Source organism: Equus quagga, chromosome 13 (assembly GCF_021613505.1).
Source record: "Equus quagga isolate Etosha38 chromosome 13, UCLA_HA_Equagga_1.0, whole genome shotgun sequence".
In the NCBI taxonomy this organism is placed as follows: Eukaryota; Metazoa; Chordata; class Mammalia; order Perissodactyla; family Equidae; genus Equus; species Equus quagga.
Window position 1 is genome coordinate 27587226 of NC_060279.1, and position 21621 is coordinate 27608846.

Consider the following 21621-nt stretch of genomic DNA (forward strand, 5'->3'; position numbering starts at 1 on the left):
AGAAACCCAGGAAAACTGAGCAACTCGCTGGAATGGCCGAGGTCGCCACCTTAAAAACCACTGTCAGCTAAATAGAAAGGAGGAGGATGTGAGTAGTTGTGTGGGGCTTGAAAGGGAAGGAAAGCAATTTACATGGAGATAGAAATGCAAATGTTTGTTAAACCAATGTTTGCTGCGCCATCTGTAGACAATGTTATCTTCTGGTATTAGCTCCTTCCTGGAACAGGCCTTCTATCTAAACTTCTTTTAGGCGATTAGGGGGTGAGATGAAAGTTTCTTTCCAAGTCTGTTATTCTTAAAAATAATCAAGCCATAGAGACACATTTTAAGGTGGCCAATTCTGATCCCCCACAGAGGTTACTCCTCAATGGTGGAACTAAAAAATAAATGAATAAATAAGTTTTGGTGTACTTTTATGTCATCTAGTTTCCTCCCACATATTCTGTACGAAATTCAACACTGGCTTTAAACTAGTGACTTACAGACTAGTAAGGTAAACACATGATATATTAAACCTACAAGGCCCCTTTGAAATTCTTCCAACAAAGAAGTATTTTATCAGTAATTTAGTTAAATAAGGATCCAGACAACAAGTGGCTCCACGAGGCAGAACACAGTGGAAAAAAATAAGGGGAACATGCAGTCTGCATAGTTGTTGTTCTGCTCATGCTCACACAGCGGAACACTGCTGCTCCAAAGGCTTTTCATTCCAACCAAGACACAATGACTACTAGAGCTGCCTTTTAATTGGAACCTAAAGAATAAGGAAACTGGCAGAGAGTTAGCCATTGATGATGTCAAATAAAAATGGCAAGTAATAGGATATTGGAATATATGAGGAAGCCATTTTGGTGTAAACCTAATTCGGCCTGACCTTGTCTTTCCAAAAGGGCCTGACCGAGGCCGTTGAGCATGCATTGTATATCTGCTTTAGATATACCCTATGGCAAGAACAAAAGGCCCTTGAGATAAAGGTGCAACTTCCCTCCCCCTCCCAACGTTGGCGTCTCCTTAGGGATTAAGCATCTTTCCTTGGGCTGGAAACTGATTGCTGTGCTCACCTGTGACCGCCCAGCTCGAGACAATAGACTTGCCTCCTGCTACGCCCACGAAGATAGCAGACCCACTACCTGCTGTGTCCATCAAGCGCTGTGCGGACAGGGCAATCTTGTGACTATTGTGGGAGGGACATTTCAATCATATGTAAAGCACCCTCTTTGGGGGTATATAACCATTCTGTACACCTCATTTCTTTGGTGCCCTTTCTTCCTTCGGGAAGAAAGGCCCCGGGCCATGGTCCTCAGATTTCAGCTCAGAATAAACTCTCCCAAATTTTCATTTCCAGATTGGTTATAGATTATTTTCGTCGACAATGATTAAGTAGCTAGGAACTAAAGGTTTTTTTCCTTTTTGCAATTACTGATTATAGCTTTTAGCTGTTTAACCCACCCATTGGTAACTGTGCTGTTTAGGCAATATGCTACCTGACTCCCACTAGGTTCCTATAGGTAACATCTCCCTGGAGACTGGGTCACCATGGTAATGGGTGTTTGAGCTGTTTTTCGGGAATTAGAACCCCTCTGTGCACTCCAGGCCTGTTGAGACCACCAACGCATCAACTGGGCCCATGCAGATGTGGATAGGCAACCTTTTGACGTCAAGAGGCTAAAAACTCCACCCTCAGATCATGCTAATGCTTCCATTTTGTGGACACGGGTCCTATGAAGAGGGATGAAGTCTGACTATGCTTGCACAGATCATCAGTTACCCCACCTCTCCTCACTTCCAATCACCTCTCCTCACATTTCAGACCGCCTTGCCCCCATCCCATAAATATCCCTGAGTCCCTAATTTTGGGAAGTGAATTTGAGACTCATGCTCTTCCTTCCTCACATGGCTGCTTTGTGATTAAATTTTCTCTCTGCTGCAAATCTTGTTGTCTCACTGTTTGGCTTTCTGGGCGGCGGGCAAAAATGAACCTGGTGCAGTAACAATAATAAGCAGTACATAAGGGTGAACAATTCTCATCTCTCCCTTCATCTTGTCACTGATAGATGCTCAGCTTTCTCACTTCAGACTAATTACCATTTGGTTCTTAGGTTCAGGCCCAGCTAAAAGTCTCAGTTCATTAGGGACCTGAATTCAGTAGCTGGTAGGAACTCAGAAAACAAACTATTCTAAAGAATCACAATATCTTGTGACACACAAGACAATCAGAACTTGTACACTTAATAGTCATTCAGACATCATAGCCCAGTGTCACCTACAGAAGTGACTGAACACAGGCTGCACTCCTTCCTGTGCCCTAGACCCACAGCCGTCTCTCACTGACAGCCCTCTGACATCCCACTCATTAGTGGGTTATGAGGAAGAACAGCTCTCCATCCGGGTGAGCAAAGCAAAGAACATCTGGAAAGAGAAAAGTATTGTTCTTGCCACCACTTTTGTAATGGCCAGAAAGAGAGTCACAGGAGCATATGGGCCAAATGCTCTAGGGAAAAAGAGAGATGAGGGGAGGAGTGTTTGCCACCCTGAAAGGCCCAGCTTATTAGTGGTTCCTGTTGTCCCTCTGAAATCGGCTGATCACTATTGGGTGGTAGGCTTTGTAAATGTCAAAGATTCTGTGTAAATTATTAAAAATAACTGCTGTTTGCCCAATCTTGGTACCTGCTCAGACAGATGGTGCAGACCAGCAAGAGTACTAGATCCACATAAATATCTGAAAATACTACCTGAAACAATAACATCGGTCATTAGATCCCAGTGTCAAAGACATTACTGATGCGAAGACATATGATTGGATTAAAAACACTTATCCATACGCTGTTACCACTTCCTCTATTGATTAACTTTCCTGAAAAAATGCTTGCCTGACTTTTTTCACATTGCCAACAATTTTTGTCTTATACATCAAACTTCTTACTAGCAAATTTTCCATAAAATTACATTTTCTGCCTCCAAACAACTCTTGACCCATTAATTCAAGTTCCAACCGTGAATTCAAAGTCAGTGTCTATATTTTGTTTGTACTCGATTTTGAATTACACGTCCATTTTTTTAATCTCCTAATAGTGATGTCACTGAGTCCTTACCCTTGTTTCAAAACTACCCAGAAGTTAATCTCCTTGGGTAGTTCTTTTCCATAGGTCAACCTCCCTTTTTGGATTAAGAGAGTCACTATTCAGCACTGAGTCCCTGGTCTCTGTTCCAGGTCACAATCATCCCTCATCACAAACGAAGGACAATTTTACCCCAAGCTGGAAATTAAGTGGAAAGAACATGTGGCCATTAGGGTGTTGGTCCAGGAATTCATCACATGATTTCACTAGGACAGAAAAAATCAGAGTAAGACTCCCATGTGAGGGACAAAGAGATTGATTGCAAACCAGACAAGAGTGTAGCCACCTGCACATCTTGGAGCTTCTGGGCTCCAGTCTCCCTGGGGCGTACAGCGCAGGGAAGCAGCCCCTCTGAGATCATAGCCGGGCTCACAGCTGTAGAACACTTCCTGCCCAGGGGAAGAGTCATCCTTGTTGCTTGAGGTGTGCTTACTGCTTACTGTGTGGGATTTCTGGAGCCAGCTGACATGCTGGGGGAAGAACAGCAAAGTGTCTGTCAGTTATTTGCAGATATCTTCTGCTGTACCCTCTGCCTGCCAGGGAGCTTAAAAATCCTAATAGCAGAGTATAGATTTTAAGAGAAAAGATCCGGTAGTTCAGTACCCACGTTTCACTGATGAGCAAACTAAGGCCACAGAGCAGAGCTGTGACTAGAACCAAGGTCTCTCCAACATCTTGTGTGGGTTTTTTCCTACTAAAATGTTCCTAAGACTACAAGCAGCATATTCCCTTTGCTCTCCAGTACTGGCCATCCAGGACAGAACCGTGAGTGCTGGTGGCTGGTTCTGCTCTCACACTTCCTAGAAAGGTAGCCTTTCTGGCAACAACAAGGGACACCTTTGCCCAAGTCTCATCTGACAGACCTCCTCACCTCGCTCACTGTACAGTCAGTCACACATCCCCCTTCAGTTTTCCTCCCAGCTCCTCTTTCAGAACTGTAAGCCCCCTTCTGGTCCCTATGTGCCAGCCTGGATTCTTCCCCCTCCACTGCTCAGCCAGCCATTTCAGCACAAGAGGACAAGGGAAGCCATCACGAACACGATCCCCTTAAAAGAAAAAAGCCATAGAACTTCTGAAGAGAGAAGATATTGCTTTGAGCGTGTTTTGACTCAAATTATGGGTGCCTCCATCCATAGCCCAGTTGGTGTGTGCTCAGGGCACCAGAACACATTTGAGCCTCAATCTGAACCATTTATACACTCATGAGTCACTTAATGATGGGATACGTCCTGAGAAATGTGTTGTTAGTGATTTAGTCATTGTACGAACATCACAGAGTGTGCTTACACAAACCTAGATGGTATAGCCCCTATACACCTAGGCTACATGGTACTAATCTTATGGGACCACCATCGTATATGTGGTCCATTGTCTGAAACATCATTATGCAGCATGTGCCTGAATGGAAAAAAAGTGAAAAAAAAAATCTTTGCTGTATTTGAGCCAGTCATTTCCCCTTTCTGAGCCTCAGAGTTTTCAGTAATAACATGAGAGAGTTGGAACAGAATGACTGAAGTCTAAGGCCATTTTAATCTGGTGCTAACATTTAGGTCCCGTGGCTCGTTTGCCTACTGACCCCCCAAGCATAGATCTATGTCACTGTTATCATATGCTGTTTTCATCGTACGTCTCACTATACATTATCATGAGGCTCTGCCATCAGAAAGGCTCTTGAATTCCAGGCCTCACTCTGTTATTTACTAGCTCTGCGATCAGGAAAAGTTTATTTAATATTTCTAAGACTCAGATTTCTCAACATAAAATGGAAAAAAGAATAGTTGATGCCTCATATTGTTTAAGTATTAAATTAAACAATGCATATAAAATATGTGTGTTACGGACGCAGAGTGAGCCAATACTTTTTGACACTGATTATCATCAGAGATGACCTAGTCGAGGTACTATTATGTCTAGAGTGTTTATAACAATTTCATCCTCCTTGTGCATGCACACACACTTATGCACATGCCTTCCTTAATTTCAAAACCATTATCATTGACACTCCCCCACAAAACCCCAGCAGGGTCTCAACAGGTGAAACCCACCCCTGGAGCAGCTTGGCAGCTCAGGCACCCATGTGTTGTTGGCCCAGCATTGCACAACGTTGGATCCCTTCATGACAAAGCCAGGCTGACATCTAAATCTCACAATCTCACTTAAGGAAAACAAACTCCTATTTCCTGATACTCAGTTCCATTTTCAACTTCTGGAGTTGCACATTTACTAGCAGAAACACATTGAGGAGGAGAGCTGCTCCAAACTCCAAGCTGATCGTCTTTGCTGGCACAGAAAATCGACTGTTCTCCCATGAGGTCAAACAGCCTTTCTCCTTCTGGCCCAGTGAGACACTGATAAGTGACCACTGTTGCATATTGAAAAGCATTTCTGTTGCTGCTGTAGTAGTCTCCATTGGATATGGCTTGGGGGTGGCTCACAAGATATACCTGGAGTAAGGGAGAGTATGGTGAACAACAGCTTAGCTTTTAATTTTTTTGTTTTGGTGAGGAAGATTAGCCTTGAGCTAACATCTGTTGCCAATCTTCCTCTTCTTGCTTGAGGAAGATTGTCCCTGAGCTAAAATCTGTGGCAATCTTCCTCCATTTTGGATTCATGTTTGGGATCCAAACTCATGTACCCTGGGCTGCTGAAGTGGAGTGCACAAACTTAGCCACTATGCCACTGGGCCAGTCCAATTTTAAGAGCTTTTTTTTTTTTTTTTGCTGAGGAAGATTCACCCTGAGCTAACATCTGTTGCTGATCTTCCTCTTTTTGCTTGAGGATGATTCACCCTGAGCTAACATCTGTGCCAATTTTCCTGTATTTTAAATGTTGGTCACCACCACAGCATGGCTGCAGAAGACTGGTGTAGTTCCACATCCAGGAACTGATACTGGGCCACTGAAGCAGAGTGTGCCAAACTTAACCAGTAGGCCACAGGGCTGGCCCTGACAATTTATTTTTTAGAGCTCTTTTAGGTTCAGAGCAAAATTGAGAAGAAGGAGCAGAGATTTCCCATATTCCCTGGCCCCTACACCTGCATAGCCTCCCCCATTTTCAACATCCCCAACCAGGGTGGTACCTTTGTTACACTGATGAACCTATATTATCATAATCACCCAAGTCCATAGTTTACATTAGGGTTCACTCTTGGTCTCTGCATTGTGTGGGTTTGGACAAATATATAATGACATGTATCCATCCTTATGGTATTGTGCAGAGTATTTTCACTGCCCTACAAATTCTTAGTGTTCTAGCTGTTAACCCCTCTCTCCACCCCAAAACTCTGGCAAGCACTGATAGTTTTACTGTCGTTATAGTTTTGCCTTTTCCAGAATTAATTTTTTTCTTTGTATTATTTTACTATGAATTTAAATAACAAAGAATCAAATGACTTCCTAAACTATACCTAATTACAATACTGTTATTTTCTTCAGACATGTTGTCTACATAGCTGAAATTAAGGTGTGTGTGATATGGGTTCTGTCCATAATAATTATTTTTTGAAAATATACCCATGTATTATTGTGGTTTACATATTTGTGATGGTAAGTGAATAATCTATGTGATTTTATCATAGATTGTTAAGTAATTTACTTACTGCTGGGTAATTTTTTCTTTGATTTTTATTGATCATTTAATAACATCTTTGCAGGTTAATTACACGTCCTCTGGCACTACTCATCAAGAAAAATAGAGAAAAGAAAAATATAAAAGATAAGGCATGAGAAATTAAATAATCATAGATCCAGGGGTAATAAAAATTATAAATTAAAACGGTGTTCTATCATTATATAATAAATTTAAAATATTGGTATAAGTGATTACACACTTGTTCACATAAATGTATATAACGAATATTGACTCAGTTAAATGTTTATTGAACTTATTAAATATAGACAAGTGGGAACTGTTTTTTTTTTTTTTTTGAGGAAGATTAGCCCTAAGCTAACTACTGCCAGTCCTCCTCTTTTTTGCTGAGGAAGCCTGGCCCTGAGCTAACATTGTGCCCATCTTCCTTTACTTTATATGTGGGACGCCTGCCACAGCATGGCGTGCCAAGCGGTGCCATATCTGCACCCAGGATCCGAACCGGTAAACCCAGGGCCGCCGAGAAGCGGAACGTGTGAACTTAACCACTGCGCCACCGGGCAGGCCCCTGGGAACATTTTTATTTGAATATGAACCTCTAAAAAAGGTGCCAGACCTAGAAAATTTTTTATAATAAACTGATAATATCTTGCTAATTTGAATTTTTTCAGGAAATTTTAAATGCTTGACAGGGAAAGGAGGCACCTGTAGAGCTTCTCATCATTTCTTTGAATCTGTAAAAGCCAACGTTAGTTTCTTTAGGTGAATACTTAAGAATACAAGGAGCACATTCATGGAAGGAAATTGACAAAATGTGGACAAATAAAGAGAAGAAAATGATAGCGGTCCCAAAATAACTATTCTTAACAATTTAATGTATATCATTTCAGATATGTATGTGTACTCATGCATGGGTGTCTATGGATATATTTTATTATTTTATTTATTTATTTTTTAGATCGGCACCTGAGCTAACATCTGTTGCCAATCTTCCTTTTTTTTTCCTTTCTTCTTCTTCTCCCCAAAGCCCCCCAGTACATAGTTGTATATTCTAATAATAGGTCCTCTGGTTCTGTTATGTGGGACGCTGCCTCAGCATGGCTTAATGAGCGGTGTCATGTCCATGCCCAGGATCCAAACCAGCAAAACCCTGGGCCACTGAAGCGGAGCACACGAACTTAACCACTTGGCCACAGGGCCGGCCCCTATGAATATATTTTATACAGTACCATATTTGGTGGCTAAATAATATTCAGGCATGTAGATATATAGAACTACTGTCTATTTCCACTTGGATGAGACATCTCAATCTCTAATTCCTCATGGTACACTTTATAACTTTCTTAAATACTCTTCATACCCATTTTTAATAAGTCATTTCTTCCATTAGCTATTTTCTTTTGAGGAAGATTAGCCCTGAGCTAACATCTGCCGCCAATTCTCCTCTTTTTGCTGAGGTAGACTGGCCCTGAGCTAACATCCATTCCCATCTTCCTCTACTTTATATGTGGGACACCTACCACAGCATAGCTTATCAAGCAGTGCCACGTCCACAACTGGGATCCAAAGCAGTGAACCCTTGGTCGCCGAAGTGGAACGTGTGAACTTAACCACTGCACCACCGGGCCAGCCCCCATTAGCTATTTTCAAACCATGCTGAACATTTCAATTTTTAAAAATTTTACACTGTCATAAATATTGTTGCATTGAGTGTCTTTGGACCAAAATCATGGGGAAATTCCATGTTTATTAGGACAAATTCTGGGAAATGGAATTGCTAGGTCAAAGGGTATTTGTAGTAAGGCTTTTGTATGTATTGCTCATTAGCCTTCCAGAAGTTTCTGTCCACTTTTACTGCCATCAGCTGTGTGTGATACTGATTTCTTCAGAGCCTTAACACTTTACCAATTTGCAATCACTCGTTCTTCCATGTTCCTCAAAGTTTTGAGGTTCACTTTACAATACCCAATTGACAAGATGGATAGTCAGTTAATCAAGAACAAATGCAACTAGAGCATGAGCCTGGAAGAATTTGAAGGAAGAATAACCACAATAACCAAGAATAAGCAGAATAACCATTCTGCAGAATGACCAGAGGCTTGAGGAAATTGCTAAGAATGATAAGATCTTTCATTGTTCAGAGTAAGAATAGTAAGGAAGAAAGCAATCTGCTTCCTGAGATTGTTACGTACTATTAAGAGGTGGCAGAGACATATTTAATTTTCTCTAATGTCTTTTAAATTTAGTCACTGGGAGAATGATCTTTATACTGGAAAGAGTTTACTAGCAAAACAGGAGAATAGGAGCCTGCCTGGTGGCATAGTGGTTGAGTGAGCACACTGTGCTACATCAGCCTGGGGTTCATGGCTTCAGAATCCTGGGTGTGTACCTATACACCTCTCATCAAGCCATACTGTGGTTCAACCCATATACAAAGTGGAGGAAGAGTGGCACAGATTTTAGCTCAGGGCCAATCTTCCTCACCAAAAAAAAAAAGGGGGGGGAAACACCCCAGAAAGATAGGGCACTAGTATCTGAGTTCAAGTCCACGGTTTCAGATAACTTGCCTCCTAAAATAAACACCAGAAGAACCATGTCACATGACTCAAGTTTCAAATATCTGAGAGACAACTCTGTATGAAATGTATTAGATTTCTTCTTTGTAACTCCAGGGGCAACTATGGATCAAACGGAGGGAATTATGGGGAAAAATATTTCAACTCACTCTCACAAATAGGTGCCTCCTTATCCTAAGAAACGTTATTGCCTGTGAGGAGACAAGCAGCAGATGGGGAGCTGATGAGTCTATACCCAGAAGTAAAGAATGAAAAATGATTGTACCCTACACATATTTCCCACTTAAGTCACCATGAGAAAATAAGAGCAGGTAGGTGTTACAAATTAGAGGAAAGATTAAAACGTGGGAGACCTCATGAAAGAAACCCCATTTCTATCTGCAAATTAGTCCTTTATTTCCATGGACAAGCTTAAATTCTTACCTGTTTAATCCATCGTTATTCCTAGTCCCCCACAACTCAATGCAGCAGTTGTCTTATTCATGATGAGACATTTTTGTACTTGTCTTTAGGAAACCCCACAGAGTTGTTTTAGCCATGTGGACTTCCATCCAGGAAACGATAAGCTCCTTGATCAGCAGGGAAGGTGTCTTATTGCAATATCTACTCTCTCTCACACCTTGCCTAGGGACTTTCAAGTGTGGGGTGCTCAAAAAATACTTGTTGATTGAAAGAAAGAATGATCACTTTACCCTGAAGATTCAGCAAATGAGAGCCAGAGGAAATAGCTGATCATCTTTACACTTGAAATGTAAAAAGTACCAGTACTTACTGTGCTGTAAAATCATTCAAAGTAGGCCACAAAATTTGGAACATTTCATCTGCATTTATTTTTTATTTATTAGGTAACTATACAGTTACTGTGAGAAATATCACAAAGGATACTCAGCTAAGCTATTCACATTTTCCAGTGTACAGCAGGGCTAAACTTGATTAAGTAAAAGCTAAGGGGTATAGTGCAATATCATCTAACAGTGGGGCGGGTACTGGAACAGCTAAGAACTTTGCCTCTTGATTTTATCTAAGACATGTGATCAGGGCAGAAACCATTTGTACCTGAGACTACTAGTATCTCCAGTATCTACTTTCCTCTTCTTTGTTACTAACAAAACCCTGTTCTTTTTGGTTTCGTATTTTTTTCACTGAGGAAGATTCACCCATGAGCTAACATCCATTGCCGATCTTCCTCTTTTTTTCTTTTTGCTTGAGGAAGATTAGCCTTGAGCTAACATCTGTGCCAGTCTTCCTCAACTTTATATGTGGGTCACCACCACAGTGTGGCTTGATGAGTGGTGTAGGTCCACACCTGGGGTCCAAACCTGCAAACCTGGGCCGCCAAAGCAGAGTGTGCTGAATTAACCGCTATGCCACTGGGCCGACCCCCAGGGTATTTACTTAATATAATTGATGTACAAGAGCTATTTTAATATTTTTCCTATTTGATGTTTATCTTTAAATTATTTTTGTATGTACAGAGATCTTTTTTCTTGGTATTCAATTTTGTCAATCTTTTCCATAATAGAATTTTTCCTTAATATACACCTATAGAGTTTTCAAATCAGAAACATATTTGCTTAAATATTTGTCTAGTTCCTTTATGGTTTTATTTTTAACATTTAATCCTTAATCCATATGGACTTTGCTGTGGTGTATGACATGAGGCAGAGATCTAACTTATCTTTCCAGGTATTTGCCTTTTTAACGAGTAATTCCGGTTTTCCATGTCTTGAAATGCCATGTTTATCACCGTGACATTCTTAGAACAGCTCATGCTATTTCCTGGGCTCTGTGCTTTGCTCTGTGGATCTACGTCTCTATTCCTGCATCATATCAATTATTTTATTCCTTTAAATAAATTTTAGCATCACTTCTGTTTTGTAATATGTTCTGGTAGTAAACACCCCTCTTGTTACTATTTCAGGAAATTCTGAATTTCAGGGCATTCTGTTCTTCAGTCACATGACAATTACAATCATTTTGTCAAATTAAAAGAAGAATGCCTTTGGAACTCTGATCGGAATTACATTAAATATGCATACTAATTCTGAGATAATTAACATCTCCACAACAGCAAGTCCTCTTTTAAATAAAATTTTTATCCTCCACTTCCTCAAGCATTTTTTTCTTTTTGAGGAAGATTAGCCCTGAGCCAACATCTGCTGCCAATCCTCCTCTTTTTGCTGAGGAAGACTGGCCCTGCCCTAACATCCATGCCCATCTTCCTCCACTTTATATGTGGGATGCCTAGCACAGCATGGCTTGCCAAGTGGTGCCATGTCCACACCCGGGATCCGAACCGGCAAACTCCAGGCTGCCAAAGCGGAACATGTGCACTTAACTGCTGTGCCACCAGGCCAGCCCAGTCTTCAAGCATTTTATTGTCTTCCAAAAAAGTGTTTACATCTTCCACTTATGATCCATATATACTTCTTGTTAAATTTGTTTCTAGATGATTTCCTTGCTATTGTGAATGATATTTTTCCCCACTCTATTCCACTTGGTTGTTACTTATATAAAGTAATTAATTTATGAATTTTTTTTACCAGACATCTTACTAATATCTCTAATTAGGTCTGATAGTTAATTCCTTTAGGTTTTTGCGTAAACAGTCATCAGCTAATATAATAACTTTTTCTTCTCTTTCTCAATTTCTGTTTATGGAGATATCTGTCATTTTATTAGTTTCAATTTCAAGAACTTTAAAAAATAGGAAGGAAGTGCTTTTTCCTTCTCTTAACTTTAACATATGCCTCAACCATGCTTCTAGATTTTAGCCATTAATTACAATGGAGTGGTTTTTTTTTTTTTTTTTTGGTATCATAGAGTATGTGACATTTAAGGAAAGACATATTTTTTTATAATATTAGAAAATAAATGTATGGATTTCCTAATTTTGAACCATTCCTGGAATAGACCTACTTGCTCACTTTGCATAAGTCTTTCTATATTGTATGGTCATGTGCCACATAATGATGTTTCAGTCAATGACTGATGGCATATAAGTCGGTGGTTCCATAAGATTAGTACCATATAGCCTAGGTGTGTAGTAGGCTATACTATCTAGGTTTGTGTAAGTACACTCTGTGATGTTTGCATAATGATGAAATCGCCTAACAACACATTTCTCAGAACATATCCCCATCGTTAAGCAGTGCATGACTGTATTTAACATTTGATTTAGGATTTTGGCATTTATATTAGGAAATGAGCCAGAGATATATTTAGTTTTCATTTGCAATCTTTGGCAGGCTTTAATATGGGCATAATTGTATTTCTCTGCTCTGTAAGAGTTTAAATAATATTTTTATTATCTATTTCTTGAAGTATAAAAGAAGTTACAAAACTGGTCCATTCTCTTTATTTGAAGGCACTTCTTTGTGATGGTTTTAAATATGCCCACAAATTCTTTGATGTACCTCCCTTCAAGTTATGGAACATAATTCCTCTCCTCTTGAATACAGGCTGGGCTTAGTGACTTGATTCTAGTGAATAAAATAAAATGTAAGGGATAGTGAGCAACTTCAGAGACTGGGTCAAAAGGGACCATGATATGATGTCTTCCTCTGTCTTTCAGGTTCCTCATCTAGGAGAAGCCAGCAGCCCACAGAAGAGGCCCATGAGGTGGGAAACTGAAGTCTCCTTCTAACGGCCATGTGAGTGAGGCTTCTTGGAAGTGGACCCTCGGCCCCAGTCAACATCGAAGACACTATCTGGGGAATGAAAAGACGACCCACAGGATCAGAGAAAATATTTGAAAATCATTTATCTGAGAAGGATTTAATATACAGAATTACAAAGAACTGCTGCAACACATCAACAAAAACAAAAACCCAGTTTAAAAAATGGGCCAAGGTCTCGAATAGACATTATCCAAGGATGATATACAAATGGCCAATAAATACAGGAAAAGATATTAACTTCATTAGTCATTAAGGAAATCCAAATCAAACCCACTTTGCACCTTCTAGGATGGCCAGGATAATATATATTTTTTTAAATGTCAAATACATATAATCCTACAACTTCCCAAAACTGAATCAAGAAGAAATAGAAAATTGGAAGAGACCTATCACAAGTAAATAGGTTGAAACAGTAATCAAAAACCTCCAAAAAAACGAAAGTCCAAGATCAGACATCTCTGGTGAATTCTGTGAAACATTCAAAGATTTAATACCTATCCTTCTCAAACTCTTCCAAAAAATTGAAGAGATGGAATGCTTCCTAACGCATATTATGAAGTAAGCATTACCCTGATAACAAAACCAGACAAGGACAACAAAAAGGGGAAAATTACAGGCCAATATTGCTGATTTATTCAATGCAAAAATCCTCAATAAAATATCAACAAATTGAGTACAGCAATACATTAAAAGGATCATACACCACGATGAAGTAGGATTAATTCCAAGGATGCAGGGATGGTTCAACATCCGCAATTCGGTCAATGTGATACAACACATCATGAAATGAATAAAAATCACGTGGTCATCTCAATAAATGCAGAGAAAACATTCGACAAGATGCAATATCCATTTGTGATAAAAATTCTCAATAAAATGGTTATAGAAGGAAAATACGTCAACATAATAAAGGCCATATATGACAAACCCACAGCCAACATCATGCTCAATGGTGAAAAACTAAAAGTTACTCTTCTAAGACCAGAAACAAGACAAGGATACCTACTCTTCCCACTCTTATTCAACACAGTATTGGAAGTCCTAGCTGAGCAATTAGGCAAGAAAAATAAAGGGATCCAAATTGGAAAAGAAGAAGTAAAACTGTCACTATTGGTGGATGATATGATTCTACGTATAGATAATCCTAAAGAATCCACAAAAAACTATTAGAAATAATCAAGGAATACAGTAAAGTTGCAGGGTACAAAATCAACACACAAAAATCAGTCATATTCTGTACACTAACAGCAAGCTAGCAGAAAGAGAAATCAAGAATACAATCCCATTTACAATTGCAGCAAAAATAATAAAATGCCTTGGAATAAATGGAACCAAGGAGATGAAAGATGTATACACTGAAAACTATAAGACATTATTGAAAGAAATTGAAGAAGACATAAAAAATGGAAAGGTATTGCATGCTCGTGTATTAGAAGAATAAACATAGTTAAAGTGTCTATATGACCTAAAGCAATCTACAGATTAAGTGCAATCCCAATCAGAATCCCAATGACATTTTTCACAGAAATAGAACAAAGAATTCCCAAATTTATGTGCATCAACAAAAGACCCTAAATAGCCAAAGCAACCCTCAAAAAAAAGAACAAAGCTGGAGGTATCATACTCCCTGATTTCAAAATATACTACAAAGCTATAGTGATCAAAACAGCATGGTACTTGGTCAAAAACAGACATACAGATCCATGGGAACAGCATTAAGAGCTTGGAAATAAACCCACACATTGATGGACAGCTAATTTTTGACAAAGGAGCGAAGAACATACAATGGAGAAAGGAAAGTCTCTTCAATAAGTGATGTTGGGAAAACTGGACAGCCACATGCAAAAGAATGAAAGTAGACCATTATCTTACATCGTACTCAAAAATGAACTCAAAATGGATTAAAGACTTGAATGTAAGACCTGAAACCATGAAAATCCTAGAAGAAAACATAAGCAGTATGCTCTTTGACATCAGTCTTAGTATTATCTTTTTGAATATCAGGTCTCCTCAGGCAAGAGAAACAAAAGGAAAAATAAAAAATTGGGACTATATCAAACTAAAAATCTTCTTCATGGCAAAGGAAACAATCAACAAAACTAAAAGACAACCCAACAACTGGGACAAAATATTTGCAAATCATTTATCCGATAAGGAGTTAATACCCAAAATATATAAAGAACTCATACAACTCAACAACAAAAAAATGAACAATCCAATCAAAAAATGGGCAGAGGAAATGAACAAACATTTTTCCAAAGAAGATACACAGACAGCCAACAGGCACATGAGAAGATGTTCAACGTCACTCAGCACTAGGGAAATGCAAATCAAAACTAAAATGAGACATCACCTCACACTCATCAGAGTGGCTATTATTAAAAAGACAAGAAATAAGTGTTGGAGATGATGTGGACAGAAAGGAACCCTCATACACTGCTGGTGGGAGTGCAAACTGGTGTAGCCACTATGGGAAACAGTATGGAGATCCCTCAAAAAATTAAAAATAGAACCACCATGTGATCCAGCTATTCCACTTCTGGGTATTTATCTAAAGAACATGAAAACACTAATTCAAAAAGATACGTGCACCCCTATGTTCATCGCAGCATTATTCAGAATAGACAAGACTTAAAAGTAACCTAAGTGCCCATCAATGGATGAATGGATAAAGAAGTGTGGTATATATACAGTGGAATACTTCTCAGCCATAAAAAAGATGAAATCATGCCATTTTCAACAACATGGATGGGGCTTGAGGACATTATGCTAAGCAAAATAAGTCAGAGAAAGACAATTACCATATGACTTCTCTCATATGTAGAAGACAAACAAACAACACATAGATATGGAGAACAGATTCGTGGTTCCCAAAGGGCAAGGGGGTGGAGGGAAGGTGAAAGGGGTAAGGGGGCATGTATGTGTGGTGAAAGATAGAAACTAGACTTTCAGTGGCGAATACAATGCAGTCGATACAGAAGTCAAAATATAAGGACATACACCTGAAATTTATATAATGTTAGAAATTAATGTGACTTTGATAAAATAAATAAATAAATCAATAAAAAGAAAATGTCTTCTGTCTCCCCGTGGGTATAGAATCCTGGGAGAAAAATGCTTTGCCCTCAGAATTTCTAAGGCATGGCTCCATTGTCTTCTAGTTCTAATTGGCTGTTGCAATGTTTGATGCCATTCTGCTTCTTGATTATGTGTTATCTGGGTTCCCCCCCAACTCTTTATGGACATTTTTTGAGTCTTATCTTTTTCCTTGATATCCTGAGAATCAACCAGAAAAGTACCACAAGCTATATGATAATTTAGTAAGGTAACAGCAATTAATGAATGATGTAATGGAAAAAAAGATGGAAAACAGAAGAGTTGGTGAGCATGTGGAGAAAGTGGAACCCATGTACGGTGCTGGTGGGATTGTAAAATGGTGCAACCTCTGCAGAAAACAGGTTAGCAATTCCTCAAAAAATGAAACATAGAATCCCATAGGATCCAGTAATTCCAATCCTCCTGTGTATCCAGAAGGATTCAAAACAAAGGCTCAAACAGATATGGGTTTATCAGCTTATCTACCTGTTTTTAAGTATATCCTAATAAATTGTATTTTTCCTACAAAATGGCACATCTTATGGATATTTTCAACTTCATTAGGATAGAGAAGATATAATATTTTTAGAAAGTATTGAATCTCTTCCATATCTATGGTGATATCTCCTTTCTCATTCATGTGTCTTTCTAGAGTTATTTTGTGAAATTACAGTTGGCCAAGTTCTGTTTGTTTTAATGGGCCACTTTGAAGAACCTGCTCTTAGATTTACTTATTTTTTCTATTGTTTCTTTTTCCATTTTCATTAATTTCTTTATTAGTTCCTTAGTCCAGCGTCCTTTATATGTCCATGTTTCTAGTCATCTTAAAATTCTTAAAAAAATATATTGTTCATTTATTTGAAGTTTTTCTCATGAAATAAGAAAGTATTGACTATTTCTATAAGTTTTGACATCAGTACCCCAGAAGTTTTCATGAGTAATATTTGCACCAGCATTTATAATGAAGAAGCTGAAAAATGTAAGGTTTACCATCACAGGCTGTTGAGGCCGACTGGCAATATTCAGTCTAAACTCAACCTCTATCATGTGAATTGAGCAAATTAGCTAATCTCTCTGACTCAGTTTTCTCTTCTGTAAAATTGGGGCTATGCATCGTATTCACTTCAAAGCATCATTTTAGGGATGAAGTAACTTAATTCACATAAAGCACTTGGAAGGGTGCTTGGCGCACGTGCGCCCAATGGTCATCCTCATTGTTATTCTGTAGATGATCTGCAATGGCTGCCTTAATTTTCTCTTTGACAAGGGGTGAAAATTTAGAACTTTTAATTTATTCTTTCATTATCAATTACTGGTATTATCGTATTGTAATAAGAGGATATGGCTGTTTTGATTTCTCCTGTGTTCAAATTTATTGAGGTACGCTCTGTGGACTGATATGCTATCAGCTTTTATAAATGGTTTCTAGAGAGCAAGTTTACATTCTCTGTAAGGTACAAAGTTCAACACATATGTACCAAAGCAGTATTATTCCTCAACGTTTTAGCTTTTGTACCTTTATTTGCTCAATCTGAAGTTTTCAACTACTATTATTGTTTTACCTATTTAACTTTTTATTTCTTTTTGAAACTTCTCTGACTTTGAACAATAACAGGAATTAAGGAAGAAGAATGTTCACAATCACTTCATCTAGAGAGAGGTTGGCAAACTAAGTCCCACAGGCCGATACCTCCTGCAGCCCGTGTTTGTAAAGGAAGCATTGTTGGAACTCGGCCGCACACTCCCTTGTCCATTGTCTGGGGCTACTTCCCCACTGGAATGCACAGTTGAGTTGTTCAGAGATTGTTTGGCCCACAAAGCTGAAAATGTTTACTACTGGGCTCTAGACGGAAAAAGTTTACTATCCTTTGGTCAAAACACTCTGTTTCAATTGTCCGGACTAACATCTACTCCTTGACCACATGCTTATTTAAGTTGATTTGTGTTCAGCAATTTGATAAGATAATTTTACAATATATTTTTCCTTAAGTATTTGCTTTGAATACCACGTACTTTTTGTCACTCCCACCCTGTCTCAGGTAACTCCACTTTTTCCAAGTGCATTCCAACACACATGTGCATAGAGAATATCTCCCTCAAATTTGCTATTATTTTTCCTGATTGAAAACAAACTCTACATGCTTCTCTGCAAATTGTTTTCTCAGTTAATATCTCATCATAGTCATCCATCCAGTCACTGAATACAAGATCTAATTAAGCCTTTTTTTGTGTGCAAAATAGTTCACAATGTAGATACTTTACAATTTCCGCAGTGGCTGCACCGTTTTACATTCTCACCAGCAAGGTACAGGGATTCCAATTTCTCCATATTGTCATCAATACTTTTTATTTTCTGTTTTAAAAAATTTATTAAAGCCATCCTAGGAGGTGTGAGACAGGTTTGATTTGCATTTCCCGAATGACTAATGGTGTTTAGCACCTTTTCAAGTGTTTCTTGGCCATTTGCCTATCTCCTGTGGAGAAATATCTTTTCAAGTACTTTGTCCATTTTTTTTTTTTGAGGAAGATTAGCCCTGAGATAACTACTGCCAATCTTCCACTTTTTGCTGAGGAAGACTGGCCCTGAGCTAACATCCGTGCCCATCTTCCTCTACTTTATATGTGGGACACCTACCACAGCATGGCTTTTGTCAAGCGATGCCGTGTCCTCACCCAGGATGCGAACCCTGGGCTGCCAAAGCAGAACGTGCGAACTCAACCACTGCGCCACCGGGCCAGCCCCCCTTTGCCCATTTTCAAATTGGGTTGTTTGTCTTCTTATTGTTGAGTTGCAAGAGTTCTTCACATATTCTGGGTATTAAAACCTTATCAGATATATGATTTGTGAATATTTTTTTCTCGTTGTGTGGGCTGTCTTTTCACCATCTTGATGGTGTCTTCTATGGTCTGAATGTTTATGTCCCCCCCCCCCCCAATTTATATGTTGAAATCCTAACCTCCAAAGGTAATGGTATTAGAAGGTGGGGCCTTAGGGAGGTCATTAGGTCATGAGGATGGAGCCCTCATGGATGGGATTAGTGCACTTATAAAACAGACCCCACAGAACTCTCTAGTTCCTCTACCATGTGAGGACATAAGGAGAAGTCTGCAACCTGCAACAGGGCCCTCACCAACCATGCTTATACCTTGATCTCAGACTTTGAGCCTCTGGAACAGTGAAAAATAAATTTCTCTTGTTTATAAGCTACCTAGTCTGTGATACATAGAGCAGCCCAAACAGAGTAGACAATGTCTTGATGCTCATAAGTTTTTAATTTTAATGAAGCTTAATCTATCTATTTCTTCTTGTGTTGCCTATGCTTTTGGTGTCATATTTAAGAAGCCATTGTCAAATCCAAGGTCATAAAGATTTGTCCCTATGCTTTCCTTTAAGAGTTTTACAATTTTAGATCATAAATCAGGGGTTTGATCCATTTTGAGTTAATTTTTGCATATGGTGTAAGGTAAGGGGCCAGCTTCATTCTTTTGCCTTAGATATCCAGTTTTCCCAGGACCATCTGTTGATTGATTGTTCTTGCCCTAGTGAATGGTCTTGGCGCCCTTGTTGGAAATCAACTGACCATAAATGTATGGGTTTATTTCTGGGCTATCAATCCATTCCCCTGGTCTAGATCTTTAACCTTATGCCAGTAACACACTATTTTAATTGCTGTAGCTTTGTAGTAAGTTTGAAATCAGGAAGTGTGAGTCCTCTAACTTTGTTCTTTTCAAGATTGTTTGGCTGTTCTGAGTCCCTTAAAATTCCATATGGATTTTAGGATGGTTTTTCCATTTCTGCATAAAATGCTGTTGTGATTTTGACAGGAATTGCATTGAATTCGTATATCACTTTGGGCAGTATTTTCATCTTAACAATATTAAATCTTCCAATCCATGAATAGGGATGTCTTTCCATTTATTGTCTTTTTAAATTCAGCAATGTTTTATAGTTTTCAAAGTATAAGTCTTGTGTCTCCTTGGTTATATTTATGTCTAAGTATTTTAGTTTTTGATGCCATTATAAATATAAATGGAATTTTTCTGTAATTTTATTTTAGGAATCTTTTACCATGTAGTTAAACGTTTCTATTGACTCTATTTAGAAGGCATTGTCCTTCAAAAGGGGAATTTAAGCCATTCACATGTACTGTCGTAACTGGCAAGTTTGATCTTGCTTACAGTGTTCTCTCTCTTTTATTTATTTAACATCCAAGGGCTGGAACTCAGCACTGTACAAGACCAACTCCATTCTTGCTCTGCTCATGCTGTTTAAAGCAGAAGAGACAGAAAACGCCCTTGTTCTTCCTTCTCTCACCCCGTTTGTTATAGGGACCAAGTGGTTTTGCTCTTTTGATTGTCCTTGCGATTTTGAAGTGACATATTTTGATTTTATACTAGTATGGAATACCATTTTCTCCTTATTTTTTATATTGAGAATATGTATTATCTAATTACTCCCTATGTATTATAAGTTAAGCATAGTTTTTTTCTTTACTTCATCCCCAACTTCCTAGTTGTAGTGAGAAAATGCATTATTTTATATCAAGTTTATTGTTGTTCTTGTTCTTTTCACATTCCATGAGTTCTCTTTCAAGAATTAGTCCTGCCAGTATATTTAGTTTCCCATCCATATTTAAAATAACAATTTTGGTGGCTTTGTTTAACTAGTTTTGTGCCTCATTACTATTTCTTTGATGTCTTCTTTAAAAAACTTACTCACGGGTTTGTGGCAATGATTATTTTTTCAGGAAGTATATGTAATTGGTATATGTTTTGGGTACTTGCTCATGTAAGACTATATATCTGTGCCTTGTGGATAAATGATAACTTGGATGATACAGAAATTTTGTGGCACAATATTTTCTCTCAAAAGACTAATTTCTGCTATTTATTGTGTGGAAGAGACGTTTGATGCTAATATGAATTTCTTTTGTTTATTTTTATCTCTGGATAGTTGCAGTATTATTATTACTTTTTTGAATATATGAAAGTCATAGATTTCCTCCATGTAGGGCCTGGGCCTCTTGTCATTAATCTTGTATTTGCTTAGTAAGCTTTTAAGATTCAAACAACCTAGTCTTTGTCCTTCTGTCTGAGAAACTATGTTCCATAATGTGCTCATTAATGCTTCACCTCTTTCTGTCTTGTTTTATTTTTCTCAAATCTAGACGTTTGTGTGAGTGCATGTGTGTATATGAGGGCATAATTTGCAGTTTTGCCCTTGGTTAATTCTGGGGAATTTAATTCTGTTTTCTCATGATCTCTTTGGTTTTTCTTCAGGATTTAGTCTCTTGATTATTGCTGCTTTTTAGACTCCAATGTGTTTTATCAGCATGTAAATTTTCCTGATATCAGATCATGAAATCTTACAAATGCTTCTTATTATTTTGTAGATTCTGTGTTACAAACACATATGAGAAATTTCTACTACCCTGTTTTGAGTTTATTTCCTTGTTTATTGGAGTACACCAGCTCGTGAAGGAGTCTGTTCTCAGGTGGGTCTCTTTTATTTTCACTTGCTGTATCTTCCCTTATATCTGGTGATGTTTTAGTTTGCTCATC

General features: G+C 38.4%; 1 protein-coding gene across 1 annotated transcript; it reads right to left on the reverse strand.

The window, feature by feature from the left end:
• Nucleotides 1-234: 234 nt before the first annotated feature.
• CR1L (complement C3b/C4b receptor 1 like) lies at nt 235-5237 on the reverse strand. The gene is given in 5 exon segments (XM_046684474.1): nt 235-754; nt 3217-3325; nt 3406-3544; nt 3546-3589; nt 5165-5237. Coding segments are annotated over 5 exon segments (549 nt in total). The 3' UTR covers nt 235-570.
• Between the last annotated feature and the right edge of the window lie 16384 nt (nt 5238-21621).